General features: G+C 44.3%; 1 protein-coding gene across 3 annotated transcripts in view; it reads left to right on the top strand.

Annotated features, from left to right (window-relative positions):
- The first annotated feature begins 180 nt into the window (after positions 1-180).
- Positions 181-21,259, top strand: part of ZNRF1 (zinc and ring finger 1) — an 83,187-nt gene continuing 62,108 nt past the window's right edge. For 2 of the 3 annotated variants that reach the window (XM_070462870.1, XM_070462871.1), the window contains exon 1: positions 181-1,111. In XM_070462870.1, coding sequence (XP_070318971.1) covers positions 688-1,111 — 424 coding nt within the window. In that variant the 5' untranslated portion in view covers positions 181-687. The remainder of the gene's footprint in view (positions 1,112-21,259) is intronic. The other variant, XM_070462869.1, reaches the window with a different exon arrangement.

Consider the following 21,259-nt stretch of genomic DNA (forward strand, 5'->3'; position numbering starts at 1 on the left):
GGCCCCGAGGCGGTCGGGCCGGGTGGGGCGGGCGGGGCTGTCGAGACGGTCGAGGCGTCCCCGCCCCGAGTCCCCGCCCGGCGCCGCGCGGGCCGCGAAGGGGTTAACGCGGGGGGCGGGGGCGCCGCCGCGCCTGCGCGCTGCCGCCCTCCATTGTCTCCGCGGCGGCGAGGAGCGCCGGCGAGCGCAGCCCGGGAGCGAGCGGCGCGGCCGGCGGGGCCCGCGCGGCAGGGCCGAGAGCGCGACGCGAGCGCGGCTTCGCGAGCTCCGCGGGCCGCCGGCGCCGCAGCCCGCCCGGGCCTCGGGGGTCCGGGCCGCCGTCCCGGCCTCGGCGTCCTGAGGCGGCACGCGCCGGCGCCCCCGCCCTCCTCCTCCGGCGGCCGCTGCCGGGCCGGCGGCCTCCTCCCCGCGGCGCCCGGCCCTCGGGAGCCCGGGGGCGGCCTGGGGCGCGCTGAGCCCGCGCGCCGCGCCTCTCCGGACCGTGAGGGGAAACATGCGCCGGGCTCGGGACGCCTGCAGCCCGTAGTCTGGGTCCCGCCCGGGTCCTCTCTTTTTCCTTCTTTTTCCCTTCCCCTCCGGTCTCCTTTCTGCGCCCCCCCGTATGCCCGCCCAGCCCTGCCCCCGCCGCTGAGGACAGGGGGAGGGTCTCGGCCTGCAGGCTCCCGCCCCGCCGGGGCCCGGGCGAGCATGGGCGGCAAGCAGAGCACGGCGGCCCGCTCGCGCGGCCCCTTCCCGGGGGTCTCCACCGACGACAGCGCCGTGCCCCCGCCGGGAGGGGCGCCCCACTTCGGGCACTACCGGGCGGGCGGCGGGGCCATGGGGCTCCGCAGCCGCTCGGTCAGCTCCGTGGCGGGCATGGGCATGGACCCCAGCACGGCCGGGGGGGTGCCCTTTGGCCTCTACACCCCCGCCTCCCGGGGGGCCGGCGACGCCGAGAGGGCGCCCGGCAGCGGAGGGTCGGCGTCCGACTCCACCTATGCCCACGGCAATGGTTACCAGGAGACGGGTGGCGGTCACCATAGAGACGGGATGCTGTACCTGGGCTCCCGAGCCTCGCTGGCGGATGCTCTACCTCTGCACATCGCACCCCGGTGGTTCAGCTCGCACAGTGGTGAGTCCGCGGGCGCCGGAGGCCTTGGAGGGTGGGGTGCCAGGAAGGGCGCGCCGAGGTGCCCCGCACCTTAGCACGCGTGCACGCAAACGGTCTGGAGGTAGAGTGCGCGACCTGGATCTGGCTGCTGTCCCCTTGGTTCCTGAAGCCAAGGGATGAATGGAATACCCACCTTCTAGAAATAAGGCTTTCTGAGAGGCCGAGGAGAGCCAGGTGTGTCAGGACTTAAAGCGTTGGTTCACTTGTGGATGCCTGTTGAAGTCTCATTCATTTGCCTCCCCGTCCTCAGAGAAGTCTGGGTGGTAGCAAATCGGCCTCCGTGCTTCCTTTCTGTTACTGCTGCATTGTGCTGGGTACTCCGGTAACACTGAAGGATCCAGTTTGACCGAGCATCTCAGACAAAGGGTGTGAAAAGAAAATTGGGGCCAGGTGGGGTTTGGATGAGGGCAATTGCTCTTGCTGAAGAAGTGGGTGCCCAGTTTTGCGGCTGTGTTGGAAATCTGAATCGTTTAAAATGGAGCGGCCGCCAAGCTGCTGCCATAGACAGGTGTGGCCTGCTGGTCGAAGGGCCCAGCCAGGGAGCCTCCCTGGGAGGCTTTGCGGGACCTGGGCTCTGGTTACCCGGCTGCATGCAATAGCAGCCTTGGCTCAGTGACTCTTGGATCCCTCCATCTTTTTTCTTCTCCATGCTAAAGTGCTTGGGTATTCTGCATCTTTTTGTGTCCAAGACATGGCAGTTCTCTTGCCCGGCTGTTGGCACATGTCAGGGGGAAAGGAGGAGTCAAAGGACCTGGTTGAATTCATTTTGTGAACTTCTGGTGACAGGTCAGCAAAAAGCTGGAGGAGGATTTCCTAGACTCTGGCAGGGCAGAAAAGACACTGGCAGGAGCTTCTGGAGGAAAACAGGTCCGTCTGCTTAGCTAACCTGAGAAATCAGGTTAGGCCTCTAGAAAATTGGTCAGAAGGGGTGTGGGGCCGCTATTTACTAATTGGCAAGTTGGAGTGAAGAAATTAGCATATTCAGACTCCTTTGGGCGACTTCAGAAAATTTAGATACTGTGTAGAAGAAAGATTGCTCTATGGAGGATTTATCTGTTCGATCACTGCTTGCTCTTGTGAAATAGGGAAGACACTTTGGATCTCTATTTCTGGAAATAATTTTTTTTTCCAATTCTTTAAACTGATTGTGAAATGATTTTTAGGGAGGAATAGTGACTAATTTAGGATAATCCTTGAAAGTGGCTTTTAATTGCTAGGATGGAATTTTAACCCCTGCACAGATGTCTAGATATCATGGACTCTGCCTTGAAGAGATGTAGGGCCTGATTACCTCTGGCACTTTCAGACATCATTTGAGCAGCTTTAGACATCTTGAACTTAGTAATCTTCCTTATAAAATTTGGTCTAGAAAGGATCAGGTGTATTTTTGAGGTGATTGTAGTTAAGTTTTTAAGAGAACTGTCATTAGTGTCTGAGTTTAAACAGAAAATAACTATAAGGCGGTTCTCAAAAGTCACAGGTAGAATTTTGTGTGTTGCAGGAATGTAATCTTAGAGTAGGAGTTCCCTTTTTCTGCTCAAATTTCTTGTCTGTCTTTTACCAGAAAGTTTTTTCCTTATTCTGCCACCAAGTTCCATGCCGGAGTTATGAGCTTGCATTTGGATTCTAAAATTCAGACCCCTCAGCTGTGAAACCTTAATTGTTTTTTTCTTTTTCCAGCCAGAGGTTAGGAAGAGCCACTGAACCAGGGACTACAGGAAAAGTTGAAGCATATTAATCCCTTGAGGGGTTGACATTAAAGTGTGTGTGTTGGGGGTGGCTCTTAATATTTCGAGTAATATAGTCATCATAGGGCCATCTTGGCCTTTGGCAGGACATTGGACATACCTGGCTCTGCCATTCAGCACCCACACAAGTTTCAGAGCGCTCTTGATTGGGGCCGGGTGTCACCTGATTGAGAACCACTGCCTTAGGGATTTGTTGTTTTATTCGAGTGAAATAATTAGTTTTTCCTGTGCAGCTCATTTGAGAGGAACTTTGATGCTTCCGCTCATCTGCAGTGGTGGTTCTCTCTCGCCTTCTGGAACAGGCCACAGGCCCTTCCTTCCAGGACATCCCTTTCCTCTCTTGTTCGCCGCTCACTTGCGACGATGAGAAACTTGTTTCCATCCTAGGGCCTTTGGGTAAGGTCCCAGCAGTTCTCTCTCTTGTGTCTGAGGAGCAGAGGAGTAAGGATTTCAGGGCATGGTTGACTAGGTGTCTGGAAGTTGTTGTGATCGTTGTTTGTGTTTCCAAGGTGCTTCTGGATCTCTTCATGGGCACAGAAAACAGTTGTCTGTGAAGTAGGGGAGTTCAGTGAGCACTCCTCCTCCTTGGAGGAGCTGAAACCTTGGATGAGACACCTCAGCTCTTTTGAGTCTTTGTTGTTTTTAAAATACAGATACAGCCTCTAAAGGTTGTTCCCCAAATCCTGCGAAGATACAGGGCAGTCACATTTGCCTTCGCCAGGGTTGTGACCCTAGCTTGCTTGCTCTGTCTCCTTTGCCTGGAATACTTTTCCTTCCTTTCCATACGTGGGTAACCTTTTATGATCCCTTTAGACTTTACTTAAATTTCTCCTCAGGGACCAATCAGAATTGCCTCCCTCCTGTCAATCTCTCCCATCACTCAGCTGCTACCTTAATAGCACTTAACACACTTGAGTTATCCATATACTCTTTCTATTTACTTCGACTGAATATTTACTCCCTGAGAGCAAGACTGTGCCTCTTGATCACTGTTGTGACTCCTACACTCTGCGTGCCAGCCACAGATATTTGTTGAGTGGATGAATTTGAATGCTGTATGTCCATCACTCACCACCGTAACAGTAGGAGGTAAAATGTTTTTATTCCCATTTTACAGGTGAGGAAACTGAGGTGTCGAAGGAGGTTAGGGAGCCTCCACAGGGCCAGACTGCTAATGGGAGGCAGAGCCGGGATTGCAGTGCAGGCCTGCCAGGGTCGGAATCCGCTCGACCTCTTAGCCATTACCGTCTGCTTCCTCTCATCCTGAAACACAAGGAAGCTGGGGGACCTTGTGGCACTCTCACCTGCCTGCTTGTCAGAGGGCTGGGCTCCTCTCCTGCTTGGGCTGCTCTGCTCCTTAACTGCCTGACTTGTGACCTTGTGCAAGTGAGTCATTTCACCTCTAAGTCAACAGTGTCTCCACCTGTACAATGGAGATAATACCTGCTCTGCTTACCTTGCCAGGTCACCGTTGTGGTCTCAGGAAAGGGTGTTTACGAAAGCCAAGTAACATGGACTGGAAAGTGGTTATCTTACAGGGGTCACTTCTGTAGTTCTCTGCCTTCTTTCACCTCCTTTGAATCTGCTGGGCAGAGAAACTTACAGTCGTGTGAACTCTGTCCAGAATGAAAGCAAGTGCTCTCTGCTGAAATCTGACCTGTATTGAGGGGGCTATCCATAATAACTAGTGCCATTTGAGAAGAGCCGCCTAATAGAGTCTGAGTCCCTTCTTTTCCACATTAAAATGTGTTTTTCTGTAAGGTTTTTTACTCCTAGTGGTTGTCTGGGTGGTATTCTGGAGGTCTGGTCATCCTTTTATAGTCCTGTTTAATTCAGAACGCAGATGGCCACGTGTGGGGGGAAGTACAGAGACCACCATGTTGGAAGGAAGAGGTTGCCCGTTTCCTGGGCCTGAATATAAAACGACCGGTCATCGAGATCTCTCTCCTTCTTAGTCATATGTGTGTATGCACGTGCATGTTCAGAAAACTAAACTGTTCTCTGTGGTCACCAAGCCGCCAGAGGGGCCAATAGAAGGTGAGTTTTGGTAAGTCTTCGAGTCTGCCAGCAGGATAGCTCATGGGTTCTGTTTTGCTGGCACTCTGGGGTTCTCAAGTGATTTGATCTTCTCTATTCTTAAATAATTAGAGAGAGTTGCCAATTCCATTGGAGTAGATCAGAAAGTCTCTTTGTGCCTCACTCTAGGTGTGCTGGATGTAATGGTCCTTTGCGTGGTTTCTGGAGAAGGAAAACCATTCCATGGCCTCCAAGTAGCAGGATGAGTCCTTGCCTTGCAAAAGTTCTATTCTTAATGAAGACTAATTTTGGGGGGAGGGGGGAGACTTTTTACAAATCAGAGTTTTTAGTTCTCTGTTACCATGAGGGCTTGTTTTCTATAAAAGAAAAGTAGGGTTCCCTTGAGGAGAAGATAATTTCTTGAAGGTCACAGTTACTTCTTCCTCATTGGGGTTTGAAAGGTGTTGCAAAAAAAAAAACAGTGGTTTCACTCTTAAATGTATGTTTTATGGGATGTGTACATTTTGCCATTAAACAGAGATACATCCAAAATAGGTCACAAGGAATAATCTCTGAGCCAAAGCCACTCTTTACCAGAAATGCAACTCTAGTTGCTTTGGGGAAAAGGAACATGCTTTGTATTTTACAGATGTGATATTCAACCCAAGTTTATTGGGCACTTACAAACCCAATTTTAAAACTAAACTTCAATTTTGACAGTTTCAAAATTGGGAGAAATGTCATAGGGAAGTGGTGGTAACTTAAATGGGCTCTTAGTCTCGCTCTTACTAACCCTTAAGTAGGGGGTGTTTTTAATGACTGGGTCACTGAGGTTGTGGTACCAAAATCTTGAAGTTAGTCCAAAACTTAAATCCTGTTCCTAGCCTTGTAAGGAATGCATACAAATTTTCATCTGTCTCTTTTCCAAGCTTTGTCATGGCCTGTCTCAATCAGATGGTTCCTAGTGATTATGGTGGGTGTAGGCTTGAGTATGAGACCTGGCAGTTCTCACCTCTGAATCTTTAGTTCCTCATAAGGTCACATGTTTATCCTTGAAACCAACAGTTGGGTTCCTGATTTTGATAGGCTGAATGGATGAGGGGTGAGTTGCTGGTGTGAGTGAATAACCGGAAGAGCAACCCTCAAGTGTGAAGCAAATAAAGAACAAAGTTGAATCTTAAAGCAGCAGCTGGGGTACTGAATAGACTGGCGAGACTGTTTGCCTTGAGATCTCCCTGGAGTTGCTGGAATTGAGAGTACAGCCTTGCTCTGCTGGGAGTAAAGAGGAAGGAGGAGTTGGCTTTGCCCTGTAAAGTTAGAGGAGGCATGGTAAGAACTTACAGTACACTCCCAAATCTGTAATGAGGAGGCAGATACAAACACTGAGCTCTCCTGATTTCTGTGAATGGTTCACAGAGTTTTCAAACTTGACTCTGCCCAGTATTCTCCAGAGCCTCATTAACAAATGCAGATGGCAGGACCCCACTCCCAGAGTTCAGTAGAACCTGAATTTGTCACAAATGATCCTAAAAATATAGTCAGAATACCCTTTCTAAATGAAAGGCACTGGTACCATGGATTTAACTTTTCTCTCCCCAGAGAATTCTGAATGCTTTTCTTATGCATTCATCCTTTTCAACATCTCCAAACTAGATTCCCAAGTGGAATCCACACAGATCTTCTCTTCTGTTGCTCCCAGAGGGTGTATTCACCCAGCAAGAGCATTGTTCAGTCTTTGACCATTTCCTTTCACGCGGTACAAAGCGTTTTTCTCCTACAGGCAGGCCTGAGCCGGTCTGCCTTGGTCCCCAGTTGCTCAGAACAGAAAGTGGTTGTGGCCGGGACCCCTCTCCTCCTGTGTGCCTCCTCCCCTGGTTTTTCTCCTAAGGTGTGTTTGCCCGTTAGCTGCTTGTGCTGCAGGAGGGCTTCCTGAGTTACATCCTCTTTCTTCTATCCCCAGCCGGGAAGCTAGACAAGTCAAGATCTTAGGATAAATCCAGACTTTAAAGTGGACAAAATACACCTTTTTCATTTTATTTTTTAACTGACAAAGTATGAAACCGTATGTGTAGATCTGTTGAATTAAGACATTGATTTATTCAACTGAGATTGATTGCCTCCAGTATACCTAGGTGTCGGGCATATATACTTATGATGAAGGTGATTAGCATTACTTTGTTCTTTCCAAGAATCTTTACTTCCCCACTCCTCTGAGAGAGAGTCTGAATCCTGCAGCCTGTGGGAGATTTGACCTTCAGCGTTCCTCTGTTGAGCACACGGACAGATTCGTGTGCTTGTCCCTGAGGCTGCTGCAGGGATGGTCTCCTCTCGGCTCACAGTCTCCCTTCTTTCCTCAGTCCTCTGTCTGGGCTGGGGCAGGTCATCTGTTCTTTGTGTTTCCAGTCAAGAGCCTACCAAGAAGAAATTCCTCATATGTGCCAACATGAGCAGTCCTCTTCTCAATGGAAATTGCAAAAGAAAAACATTTGTTTGAAATTATCTTTGCCCTTCAGTATCTTTGTCATCCCCAGAGCCTCTGTTCTTTCTGGTCACTGAACGCTGTTTTCTGGATGCCTCATCCACCACTCTTTTAACCCATGTCTGTGAAATTCATCCTAAGCCAAAATGTACTTAAGGAAATGTAAGAGTTTTTCCTTCTTGGTCTTGTGTTTGTCTGTGAGCTCCACGACATTGACACTTTAGTGCTGTTTTAAGTAATTTAAAGGCAACGCTGGTGACCAAAATGTTATTTCTCCCCCAGAATAATTTTTAAATCTGTGTTATATTTGAGGTGTTTTTTTTTTTTTTTTTTTTAACCCAAAGTAGAGACTATAGAAGTATGTTCCATGCTGAAAGACTTTATGTAGACTTTGGCTGTTGAGGTGATACCTTAGTCTCTGAAGGATGATCTTTGGAGAAACCTCTCCTTGCGTTTCTGTGTATGTGGCCTGTTAGTGAATTACACTCTGCTTGCCATGGCTCCAGCTTGCTTATTGGTCGTACCTTCAGCCCTTTACAAAATGTAATTAAATAAGCCATGCTTCAAAAAGAGTTATTCTGTAATTAGTCACCTCTGTATTGTACAGTGTCTTTTAAGTCGAAGTTGATTTTTAGCATGTGGAGAAACTTAAATCTGGAGTTGCCCACATGATCTGAGACAGAGGTAGGAGGAGAATGCAAAACTGAGACCCCCCAAGACCTTAGCCAGCTTGGTCATTTTTCCCACATTTCTCCAGTGTTTGGAGAACACCCCTAACCCCCTAACACCCCTGCTGAGATGGTGCTTTTCCTTAGAGAAAGCTATTAGGATTCGTTATCGTGATTCCCACCTTAGTACTCCAGGAATCTTGCAAGGATTTGAGGGAGCCCTAGGGATTCCAGTCTAAACTGATGGAGCACTGGGTCTACCATCAATACAAATGAGTTTTCTGTAATGTTTTATTCGCTTTAGATCATGCACACTTCTAATACCCTCAGAGGTACAGTGCCATGTAAGTCAGCTTTTCAAAAGAACTTTGTGACAACACTGCCCACTACTGTAGTAAGCATTACGAACTAAACGTTAGATTTCCTCAATCCTGGTTGGAAATGGCTGAAAGAGTCATACCATTGCAGCCAGTTGCCCTGGTGAACTCCGGTTAAATTCAAGGCCTGTGCTCAGGACTGGCTTGCAGGCTAGCTGCCTTCCATCTTAATATCTGAACAAGCCCAGTCGTGTTGGCTGTGTTTAATCCATGCATTTCCTACCTCCTCTCCACCCAGAGGCCAAATGCAATGTAAAGGAATAGTGAGTCTAAGCATCTCCAGTATTTTGAGGTATAGGAATCTCCTATGAAGTGGCAGGCCTTTGAGAAATAGTATTATGAGCTGTTCTGTTTTTGCCCTGGCTTTGGAAAACCTTTGGATTCTTCTACTGAACATTTGTTTGAAAAAAAAAAAAATCTTTTTAATGAAACAGTGTGAGTCACAAAGCAGCCACTCCTTCTCATAATAGCATTTCTCACCAGGGGAATTTTTGGTAGCTGTTGGGGGAGGTTTTGAGTAGGTTGTGGAAGATAAGTCCCTCGGTCGAACGTAACCAAGGGGCTGCCATGTCGGAACTCTGGTGCTTTCCGGGCTGACAGCAAGCCTTGAATTCAAAGTGCAGGGCAGCAAAATAGAATGGGGAAGGCCTGTGCTCAGAGAACTGTCACAGTGTCCTGACCAATGAGATTGGAGTTTCAGCATTCAAACTCTTCATTAAAACAGCACTGTAGTGTAAAAGGGTCAGGAAACGGAGTCCTTGGGTTGGAGGGCCTGAGGCTGTGTACTGGAACAACATCAAATTCCTTGTATTTCTGGATCAAGGAACGACTGTGGTCCTGATGATGAGACTCATAAGCCACGAGCATGCCTCCTTTTTCCACACTGTGAAATGGTGGCATGATGCCTGGTGCTGACCACCTCACACAGAGAGGATTTGCACAGGGTCTGTGCTCTTAAGACTTCAGATCTAATAAAGCACTTAGAATAACACTCAAAGGGAACCCTTGAGCTATTGTCTTTGTGGGATGGTGAAAAGGGGATGCTTGAGACACTGAGACTTCAGAACAAGCTAGGATTATACTACCAGCATCCAGAATGCCTGTCTTCAGCCTCTCTGCCCGCCGGAACCCGAGTTTTCACCGTTTCCAACTTCAGTGACTTAACAGTACTTCTTTGGTCCTCGTGTCTGAACCACGTCTTATGTAAGCTACAGAGAAGGAAAGTCTGAAAGGTTATTACAACTGTTGAGATTTGCTTTCCTTTGGAAAGTCAGAGCTGTCTCCATTCCGTGTTTTCCTGGCTTTGTACTTTTCTTCAAAGCCTTTTACCAGTTCCAAGTCTCCAGAGCTCAGTGAGGGGGAACAGGAAGCCAGCGTTTGATGCCTAAGAGCCAGCAATAACTAAGAGAAAAGGGCAGAAGCAGCGAACTGGGAGGGGGAGTTGTGGGCCTTGAAGGTATCCAGGCCTCTAGGATTATGGATCCATCCTGCAGAGATGACTTTAACCAACTTGCTCAAACAAGGAAAAAGCAGTAGGAACCTCTGTTCTGAGAATTCACATTTTTCTTAGATGGTATAGTGGGGCTCAATATTTTTAATTGATGACATGATTACAAAATGCCTTTTGCCTAAGGAGTTCAAAACAATTTCTTAAAAATGATTATCACTTTTATAAAATAGTGGAATAACTTTCCTCCCTTTTTCCGGAGGGTCTCCAGGGTACATCTTGTCATGGGATCCAGGCTGGAGCCTGACCCTTCCTTTTCCTGTCCGTTCACATTAGATGAACTCTGTGAAGCCCCAGTCCTGTGACTGCAAGATGGAAGGGTCACAGGGGTTCGTTCTATTTCAGTTTTGGTTTCACTTGCACATTTTAGGAAATCAAATATTGGTGTGACTCTGAATAGGAATTCTTGTCTCTTGGAATCTTTTCAAAAATGAGCTGTTTCAGGCATTCAAGGGAGAATGTGCTTACCTACCAAGCAGATAAGTGAATAGAACATTATAGATGTAACTGTATGGACCTCAAGCGATTCATGTTTCTCCTTCCCTTCCCAAAGGTAACCTCTGCCCTGACTCTCCTGTTGATCATCCTATATTTGTTCCTACTTTGTACTGCCTGTTTCTGTCCAAAAGAGTATTTACAGTATTTAACTTAAACTTCATAATGTCTCATCTTTATATCTCTGTCTATAGATAAACCTCAAAATTAGATTTGGGATCTGTAACTCCACTGTCCTGTTTGCTGCTCTAACACATTCATTTTTGCTGCTCTTCTCTAAGGTATGAATATAGCACAAATATCACCATTTATCCACCCATTCTCTTGGATATCAGTGGGTATTAAAGTTATTTTCAGTTACTTTGAGAATATTTTGCTGTTTCCTTGCATATTTGAGTGAGAGTTTTTCTAGAGTACATTCTTAGTCATGAGATCGCTGGGTCATAGGCTCATCAAGAGGGTCTGACTCTTGAGTAAATACTGCCCAGTAGATGACCAGTGTGCTGGTACCAATTTTATACTCCCCAGATAGCATATATTCACTTGTTCCATGTTCTTGCCAAAACTTGATATTGTCATACTTGAATTTTTGGCAAACTCTAGTAAGTGTGAGATGGTGTATCATTGTGATTTTTGTTATTTATATACTTGATATAATAAAATTTACATATAATATGGTAATGTATTTTTAATCATCATGCTTGTTCTTGTCTTTTATCCATATTTATATTGGATGGTTCATCCTTTTCTTACTAGTCCATATAATATGAATTTGTGTTTCTGTTTCATTTGTTTCCAGGTACACATCTGAAGCATATGTCATACAGATGTATATCTCCCAGTTTGTGGGTTATCTCTTTATTCTCTTTGCAATTTCTTATGGTTAATTTACCTTTAATATAATATCCCAATGTTTTCCCTCATGGCTTATGCATTTTGTGTCTTAAGAAAGGTTGTCTTTCCTTGAGGTCAGAAGAGATAACTTATATTGTCTTCTGAAAGTTTCTGAATTTTGTCTTTCATATATAAGTCCTTAAGCTATGGAGAATTAAGTTGTTTGAATGGGATAAGATAAGGGTATCTTTTCCTTCTTCCATATGAATAGCCAGCTCTCTCAACAGCAAGTGAAGAATGGTAAAGTCTTTTCCTACTGATCTGTAAAGCTACCTTTATCAAGTTTCAGAATACCTCTATCAAAATAATCAAGTTTCCTTCCAGGCATAGGTTTGTTCCTGGGCTTTTTGTTCTGTTCCATTGGCCAAGTTGTCTATCCTTGTGCTAATACTTTCTTAATTACTGTAGTTTTGTCTTGCTGTGTGGAAGGGCAAATCCTTTCAACTTGTTATTTATTCTCTTTCAAAGCTGTGTTGTCTAAATAAAGCTTTCTAGGGGACAAAGAAGGGAATCCGGATAGAATAAGCAAAATGAAGTACAGAGTACCAGGAACTGCTCTGTTTATATCTGTTTTTCTTAATGACAGGACATCTGGCAAACTGACCCTAGTGGGCACTTTCAGATTTTTTCCCCTACTATATTGCACAAACAATAACATTTCCCTATGTCTTTGTATTGCAAGCAGCAGAATAAACAGTTCTGTATGTTACAGACAACAACAATAAAAACACAAACTGGTTAGTTATTTTTGGTGCCTTTTGCTTCCATATAAAATTTAAACTCAGTTTTATCAGCTTCTGTGGGGAAGGAACTGTTAGGATATTTATTGGAGTTTTACGTTGTGTCTTTATTAAAATTAGGTCTACCCATGAACCTGATGGGAATGGACTTAACAGATACAAGAACAGAATTTTTTTTTTAACTTTTTTTAAGCTTTGAAATAATTTCAGACTTACAGAAGGAGAAGGCAATGGCGACCCACTCCAGTATTCTTGCCTGAAAAATCCCATGGACGGAGGAGCCTGGTGGGCTGCAGTCCATGGGGTTGCGAAGAGTCGGACACGACTGAGCGACTTCACTTTCACTTTTCACTTTCATGCGCTGGAGAAGGAAATGGCAACCCACTCCAGTGTTCTTGCCTGGAGAATCCCAGGGATGGGGGAGCCTGGTGGGCTGCTGTCTATGGGGTCGCACAGAGTCGGACACGACTGAAGCGACTTAGCAGCAGCAGCAGACTTATAGAAAAGTTGCAAAATGCAAAATAAATACTGCATTTCCATTAGCCAGAATTTTCAAATGTTACTAAAAAGGCTTGAGTAATTGAATATCCACTAAGTTCTTGATTTTGCAAAGCAGCATAAAGTCCTAACACATGAAGCATCTCAAGTCTGAGGAATGTACATTGATCTGTTGCTAGGAATGGGAAAACCACATGATGTTAAAGTGACGTGTCTGAAGGGGTGGCTAGGCCTCACGTGGAGGTCTGCTTTCTTCAGAGTTGGTCTGTGTCCCTATGTGATCTGATGTGTGTCAGGGCCCAGCCTCTGCTCCCAGGTGTGTGCTGTGCTGTGATCTCATCTGGTACAAGAGGGGCTTCTTGCTTTCAGTTGAGAGTCTTAGACAGCTGGAGGCTGGGTAATTCCTGTCAAGTCTGCCTCTGTATCACCTGAGAATGTCTTTTGGAGCCTTGACTTGTCTGAGTCAGAGGTTCCTGTATGGGGGGTGCCTGCAATGAGACTCACTTTCATGGAGGACACCTATGCTTACCACTGTATCACCAATGCACATGAGACACCCCTTCTTGGGAGAGGCAGTGTGGGGTGGTGGTTAAGGTTAAGTGAGGCTTATAATAATTATATCTTTCATATGTACTTTGTATCAATTAAATGAGCTTATGGACATATCCATCTCTCTCAAAACAGTGCCCAGCAGATAGTAAGTAATCAGTAAAAGTAACTTCTTAATGTCTCTGGGTAAAGCTGAGTAATTATCTAAAGATCTCGAATCTTTTTTTGTTAGATTTATCCATAGGTACCTTATAGTTTTTGTTACTGCTGTAAGTAGTATTTTAAATTTTTTTTTATAACTTTCAGGTTTCTGGTATATTCAGCAGACTTGCTGAACTCTTGTAGGTCTAATAGTTTTAATGGAAAGCATCTCCAGAGAAAATCTGAGTGAATCGCGTTGGTAAATAATGTTTCATTTCTTCTTTTCAGATTCTCTTGTGTGTCACGCCTCTTTCCTACTTTAGGATTGCTGACAATTTCCTGTGTTAAAAGGTTTATTTGAATCTATATAACCATGGGCATTCTTGTTTTCCTCCTAGTGAAGAAAGTGCTTCTTGCATTAAAAGCATTGTCTGTGTTTTTGTTGGATAGCCTTCATTCCCTCAAAGGTGAATTCCTTTCTGTTCTTAATTTGTTAAATTAAATATTACAAATGGCTGTTTTATCAGATTTTCCCGTGCATTTATTGAGATTGTTTTTATTATTTCACATACTTTTTCTTTTGGTCTATTTTGTTTGGTATTAATGTCAGTGTTCTTTTTGTAACTGCTGGTGTCTTTTCCTGTCCTTTTATTTTCAGCCCCTGTCCTAATGTCTTTGATGTATCTTCTGTAAATGACAGATAGTTGGATTTTTTTTTCAGGATAATCTGAAACTGTTTAAAAACTCTGAGGGGTGGGGGGAAACTCTGAGACTTAATTGGCACATTTAATTCATTTAAAAAATATTGTGAATACAACTACATGTTAATTTACTATCTTACTGTATATATTGTTATTTTGTATTATATATCATGTATTTTGTTTGCATTTTTCTGCTTTCCTTCTTTCTACTATATAACTTGTTTTCTTTATCACCATTTGGGAGCTTTCAATTCTTTAAGAGGCTGCTCTTAAGTTTTTGGCCTGCATGTTTGAAAATAATCTAATGTTAAATTAATATCACTACTGTCTTCCCAAGTAAAAAAGAACCCACAGTTTGTCTTAAACATTGTTGAGATTGAGTATTCTAGTTCCACTTCATTTCTGTTTTTATTCTCTAGAATTAGCCTCTTATTTGATAATGTCTGCTTGGTTGGAGTCACCCACCTGCTTAGCAAATTTTTTGCCTACTGTTCCTTCTTTCATCGTACTTCATCGTTCTGAGTTAATTTCCTTCTTCTAGAGGTAGGCGTTAAATTTTTTCAGTGAGAATATGTTAAACACTTTATAAAATTTTTATTTATGTGTTTTTGGCTATGCTGGGTCCTCGTTGCAGCACATGGGCTTTCTCTAATTGCAGCGAACATGGGCTGCCCTTTCGTCGGTGCCTGGGCTTCTTGTGGCAGCTTCTTCTGTTGCAGAGCATGGGCTTTTGGGCACTGTCTAGCTTCGATAGGTGTGGTGCGTGGGCTCAGTGGGCATGGCTCACGGGCTCCAAAGTACAGGGTCAGCAGCTGTGGTAAATACCCATAGCATGTGAGGTCTTAGCTCCTGGACCAGGGATCGAACCCAGGTCTCCTGCATTACAGGAGGATTCTTTTTTTTTAAAAACTATTTATTTAACTGTGCCAGGTTTTAGTTTCCGCGTGTAGGATCTTTTTAGTTGTGGTATACAGGATCTAGTTTCCTGACTAGGGATTGAACCCAGGCCCCTTGCGTTGGGAGCTCAGAGTCTTAGCCACTGGAATACCAGGGAAGTCCTGGCAGGTGGATTCTTAACTGCTAAACCACCAGGGAAGTTCCTAAACATTTTTTTTGCTTGCAAGTAAAAAAATGTTTTTATTTGCTGTAACTATTGAGTGATAATTTAGCAGAGTATAAAAATCTGTTTTGGCAGTAATTTTTTTCTCAGCAGTGTTATTGGGCAATGTTATTCCATTTCTTTATCTTCTAGCTTTTGATATTGCAGTTGAGAATTCTGATTCTCAGCTCTAAACAGTTAATTTGTGTTTTCTCTTAACTGCTTTATAACCCTTTCCTGGTATTCTGCAAATTTACTGTTCTGTCTGCAGGGTTTGATCTATTTCTATATTTCTTCTTGCCATTTGTCCTGAGAGTTCATGTCTTTCAAAGTGTCCAAGAAGTTCTCAGCCATGTATCCCTTCATGTTTTGCCTTTGTTTTATTCTCTCCCATCTTTCCTTTTGAGAAGCTTAGAAGTCATGTATTGGGCCTCTTTCTTCTGTCCTTCATGCTTCTTAAACAGTTCCGTATTTTCCACTCTTTATTTCTGTGTGCGGCCCTCTTGGTAATTTTTTATTGCTCCCCTGGGGGCTCAGACAGTAAAAGATCCGCCTGCAGTGAGGGAGACCTGGGCTCAGTCCCTGGGTCAGGAAGATCCCCTGGAGAAGGAAATGGCACCCCACTCCAGTATTCTTGCCTGGAGAATCCCCATGGACAGAGGAGCCTGGCGGGCTGCAGTTCATGGTGTTGCAGTCAGACATAACTAAGCACTGACTGACTGACCTTTCAGTACAGTAATTCTTTCTTACCTATTTTTTTCACCCTGCTTATTCAGTTTTATGTTTCATTGAACTGTATTTTAAATTCCTTGTGGGTTGTTTACTTTTTTCCTTCAATTGTGTAAAAAGACTTTTTCACGAGTAAATCATCTTTTATGGTTCTAGTTTTTCTCTTTGGGAAAATCAGTGTTCTGTTCTCTTCCTGCTCAGAAATTCCATGAAGCCCTATCAGTGGCATCATACTGTTGAGTGAACACTGTGAACAGGGAAGCAGGAAACTGGAAGCCCATCATCATTTCGTTCTCTGCTCCCAGAGGAAGAGTACCCTGAGTCATACAGGGCAGACTTTCAGCACTGCACCTCTCGGGGGCTCACAGCTGCTGCAGGGTCTGTTTCTGTGGCCATAGAGGGCCTCACTCTTCCTCTGTCCTCAGGATATGCAGAGGGAAGATACAGGGTAAACTTTCAGAGCTTTCCTTTTTTTTTAAAAAGAAAAACAGAGACTGGATATTTTCTCTTTCTTCTGTCCAGTATAGTATAGTATAGTAGCCTCTAGTCCAGTATAGTCGCCTCTAGTCACATATGGCTATTTAAATTACAGTCAATTAAAGTTTGGAATTTCCTTTGAGTTCCACTAGCCATATTTCAGGTGCCCGGTAGCCACAAATTGCTAGTGATGACTACAGTTGGACAGCACAGATACAGAACATTTTCATTGTAGCAGAAAGTTGTCTCGAACAGGGCTGTTCTGAACTCTTACATAGTGTTCTTATGGTAGACAGAAGGGGTACATGTAGTTTCACAAAGCGAACTTGTTGATAACCAGAACCTGGAAGTCCTTCTTTCAAGTTATCCCCATTCTGTGCTATCAGTATGTGGGAAGAATACAGAAAGGGTGCTGCACTCAGTGATTTACCAGTGAAGTGGTAAACCCAAGCTTACTTGTCTTACCTGTAATTTGATACCATGGGGACAGGGTAAGTAGAGAAGTGAATGAACCTAATGTTGAATAAACTTTGGGGAACATGGAAAAGGATTACTGCATGGATCTATTGATTTTATGCAATTGTGATTAAACTGAGAATAGGGAAGATGGATTGTGAGTGGAGAAAACCAGCCCAAGGTCTTATTACTTGAAGTTTGACTCAGATTGGAAATTCCTTGTAATGAAATCATCTTTCTCCACCCCCTTAAATTGCCATCTCATTTTCCTTTGAGTTGCAATAGAACCTTCAGGATTCTCAAGAAAAGAGGTACCTCCTTTCTCCACCCCCTCTCCCCACCACATACACACACCCACACCTTCTTCAAATTTAGCAACACTTCACAGTGACTGGACTCAAGATAGACCAAAAATAAAAACAATGTGGGTCATACTAGCCTGGCCTCAGCAGGTTGTAAAGAGAGGGAAAGAGCCAGTGACCCTCACCTTGTGTTTTGCCTATGAAGAAGAACTGCTGAGAACATCCTTCACAGGACCTCCCTGGTGGAGGTTCAGTGGCCAAGACTGCATCCCAGTGAAGACGGGGTTTGATCCCTGGCCAGGGAACTAGATCCTACATGCTGCAACTAAGACCTGGCGCAGCCAAATAAATATTAAAAAAAAAAAACAACATACTTCAGTCTTTATTATGGAGGCTGCAATGATGCAGGGACTCAGCATCCTCAACACGTGCTCAGGTGCCCAATCAGACTGACGGCTGGAGCTGGTATGTGAGACGAAGCCTGTTGTTTGCTAGGATTTGAACTTGAAGTTTGCTCTTCTGAGAAGGAGCATTGTTCTGGTCGACTGCAGAGTACCTAATGTGAGCCAGATATGGTAGTTGAGAAATTTTTAAAATTCTATCTGGAATATGCATGGCTCATGGTATAGAGTAGGTACCTAAATAAAAGTTGTTCAGTGAAGATACATATGAAAAAAGGATGTTAATTTTAGAGATGAAGATAAAGATAATTTTATGGGAAAGAATCCATTACTTATTAGTTCATCCTGGTGGATTTTGTAGGGTTGGCAAAAGTAGCTTAGAGGTGACTTTTTGGAAGAAGTTAATCTGAAAGAAAAAGATAGCTTATAAGATGACTGGGAGGGGTTTAGAAAGAATTCAGAGACAGCATTTCTAGAAGAGAAAAGGTGAAAGAGGGAAACCTCCTGTAACAGGCTGGAAAGGATAAGGTTGGAAGAAGCTGCAAAGGATGAACTAATAGGCGCTTGGCAGAAACAGAAGTTAACAGACTTTTGTCGTTTCTAGATTAGCAGTTTTTTGTTTTTCAAGCAAATCTGGAAGCACAGGTTCTTCCTAGGTTTTTTTCCCCGTCACGGAAATAATCAGAATATTCACTGTAAAGATTTCAAACATTGATACAGAAAGTAAAAGTTCTCTGTGATTTCTTTGGTATGTGTTTCTCCAGATTTTTGCTTGCCCCTGTGGACTAATATGTTTAAAATGGTAGAAATCACATTCTGCTTATCTCATTTCACAACCTCTTTCATTTAATCTTTTCTTCATTGTTCCATGTCACTCCTGGATTTTGTTTTGCTTTTGTCTCTGTTGTAATTTCCAGAAACTTGTGCCTGTTGGGGGGGGAACCTATTCAAAGTGGATCTCTCCCCCTCGCCTTCCAGCTGTTGTGCCTCTTTGAGTGAACTCATAATGTCACAGGTTGATGCGCAGGAGGTTTGCCCCCAAAGAGCTTTTACCCTTTCTCTTTGCTAGAGACCGTGCTTCTCATTTGGTCAGACTTCCTTAACTGTAAGTTGTTAAAAGGATGTCACAGGGAAAGATCACATAGCCCTTCCTATAAAATTTAGTTTGTTCTCGGTAGAGCAATTAAATTATAAACTAGAGAGAGCCCAGAGCTCAGCCCCAAATACCGAGAGCATTTGGTAAGTAGACGACTCCAGGCAGTAGGCTTCATAGGACCCCACTTTCTCCCTGCCGTCAATCCTGAAATAATCCAAGTATGTCGAGCCTGTTCCCGAGTTCACAGCTTCTTCCCGTTTTTACTTCTGATGTGATAATTGGTTCTGCCAGTAGCTGGACTTACAGCATAAGAAATTTTTACCTTGGATGCACAATCTGAGCTGCCCTAAAAGAAAACAACAGGTGGGGGGCCGGGGTGGAAACATTTCCAGCCAAGCCTGTGTGAGGCAGCTAATCTCAGGGCTCTGCACTCGGCGGGTGCTTTTGCTTCCTCGGGGTTCTGCAAACAGACTGTTAAAGAGGCAGCATGCCAGTGGCGCTTGCAGCAACCCTCTGGGACCCAACACTCGGTGGGATCCCGCAGAGGAGCCCGTCAGGTGACAGGTGGGTGAATACTGATTCTCCTCCTCCCCCCGGTGACCTGTGGAGCAATAAATGACCAGTAACCAAGCGTCTTATTTGAACTGTAGAAGAAGTCTGGTCTCTTTTAAATGGACATGTGAAATGTTCCTAAATTTTAAAAAACACCCTTTCTTAGGGTGTAGCTTTTTTTTTTTAAAGATGTTGCTATTCCATGTGACTATCAAGGCCACCTATGTGGGCAGGAAGCTGGCACAGAACTCAGAAATTGAGTTTCAGTTGAGGTTGAACCCATTACCCAACAGCACAGTTAATGTTTATGGAGTTTCTGTGAGCTCACAGCCCTGTTGGGTGGCACGTGTTATTTCTCCCATGTTCCCAGGAAGTAGAGAAACAGGAGCAGAGTGGGAAAAGTACTTGGAAGAATTCTGTAATGACTTGAGCCTGAGCCAGGCTTCATACTTGAGCCTTTGAACTCTTCCCTACTGAGTAGACTGTTCCTTTTATAACAGTCTGTTTTTTGTTGGTTATTGCAGCTTTTAAAATTAGGAAACGTGCACAAATCTTAAACTGTAGTATGTAAAGCATTGTTGCTAATGGCAGGCATTTATTTATGGCTTACTAAGAGCCAGGCAGAGTTGCATGGGGCACAGGTTTGATCCCTGGTCCGGGAAGATCCCATGTGGGCACGGCCCAAAAACAAACAAGAAGAACCTCTCTTTCCTTGTTTCTCTGATTTTTCTCCTTCTAGTCTCCTTGAACCCACTCCAGTCAGGTGTTTGTCCTCACTTCTCCGTCAAGCTGTTCTTCTCAAGGTCCCTGAGAAACTTCACGTCTGCTCAGGCAGTGGTTGCTTCTCAGTGCTCAGCTTGGGGAAGCCAGATGCATTTGACAGGTTGATCTCCTTGAAGCACTTGTTTCACTTGTTTCCAGGATGCCACACTCACCTAGTTTTCTTCTTGCCTCTCATTGATCACTCTACCTCTAGCATTGAAGAAAATGGGGGCTTAGTCCTTGAACCACTTCTCATTTTTTTGTGTAGCAAAACCCTGGAGAAGTGTTCTTGAATACTGGTTTTAAATACTCCAGAATTGACCTCTCTAGCTCTGTTTCTCCTTTGACCCATTTTTTAACTGCTTTATTGAGATGTAATTCACACGCCACACCAATTACAGATTTTCAATGTACAATTCAGTGGTTTTTAATATATTGAGAGTTGTGCAGTTATCACCACAATAAATTTTAGAACATTTTCATTACCCCAAAAGAATCCCCATAGCCATTAGCAGTTTGCTAATCAATCTCCCTCAACCCTAGACAGTTACTAATCAGCTTTCCACTGTGTGTATTTGCCTGTTCTGGACATGTAATAAAAGTGGAACTGTGTAATGTGTGACTTTGCGCATGTCATTCTTTCACTTAGCCTCATGTTTTTACCGTGTGTCCATATTGTAGTGTGTGTCAGCACTGCATTCCCGTTGTATGAGTATATTACATTTTGTCCATCTGTTGATGGATATTTGCATTGTTTCCACTTTGGGGGCATTAAAAACAATACTACTAAGGACATTCAAGTGCAAGTTTTTGTGTGGATATGTCTTTTCATTTCACCAGTGTATATACCTTGGAGTGAAATTGCTGGGTCATATGGTTACTATGTTTGATGTTTTTGAGAAACTCCAGATTACTTTCCAAAGGAAATACACCATTTTATATTCTTCCCCCACAGTATATGAGGGCTCTAATTTCTTTGCATATTCTCCAGTACTTGTTATTATATGTTTTCTTGATAATAGCCATCCTGGTGGTGGTGCAGTGGTATCTCACTGTGGTTTTGATTTGCATTTCCCCAAGGATGTTGGGGGATGTCCCTGGTGGCTCAGCTGGTAAAGACTCTGCAGTGCAGGAGACCTGGGTTCCATCCCTGGGCTGCAAAGATCCCCTGGAGAAGGGAAAGGCCACCCACTCCAGTATTCTGGCCTGGAGAATTCCATGGACTGTATAGTCCATGGGGTCACAAAGAGTCTGGCATGACTGAGCGACTTTCATTTCCACTTTCACTTCCAAGAATGTTGGGCATCTTTTCTCATTTGTTGCCTCTCTATATCTTCTTCGGAGAAATGTCCATTCACATTCTTAGACAATTTTTTATTTGGATTGTTTGTTTTTTGTTATTGTTGTTAAACTGTAAGTTTT

The sequence above is a fragment of the Odocoileus virginianus genome, unplaced genomic scaffold (genome assembly GCF_023699985.2).
Source record: "Odocoileus virginianus isolate 20LAN1187 ecotype Illinois unplaced genomic scaffold, Ovbor_1.2 Unplaced_Scaffold_15, whole genome shotgun sequence".
NCBI lineage: Eukaryota > Metazoa > Chordata > Mammalia > Artiodactyla > Cervidae > Odocoileus > Odocoileus virginianus.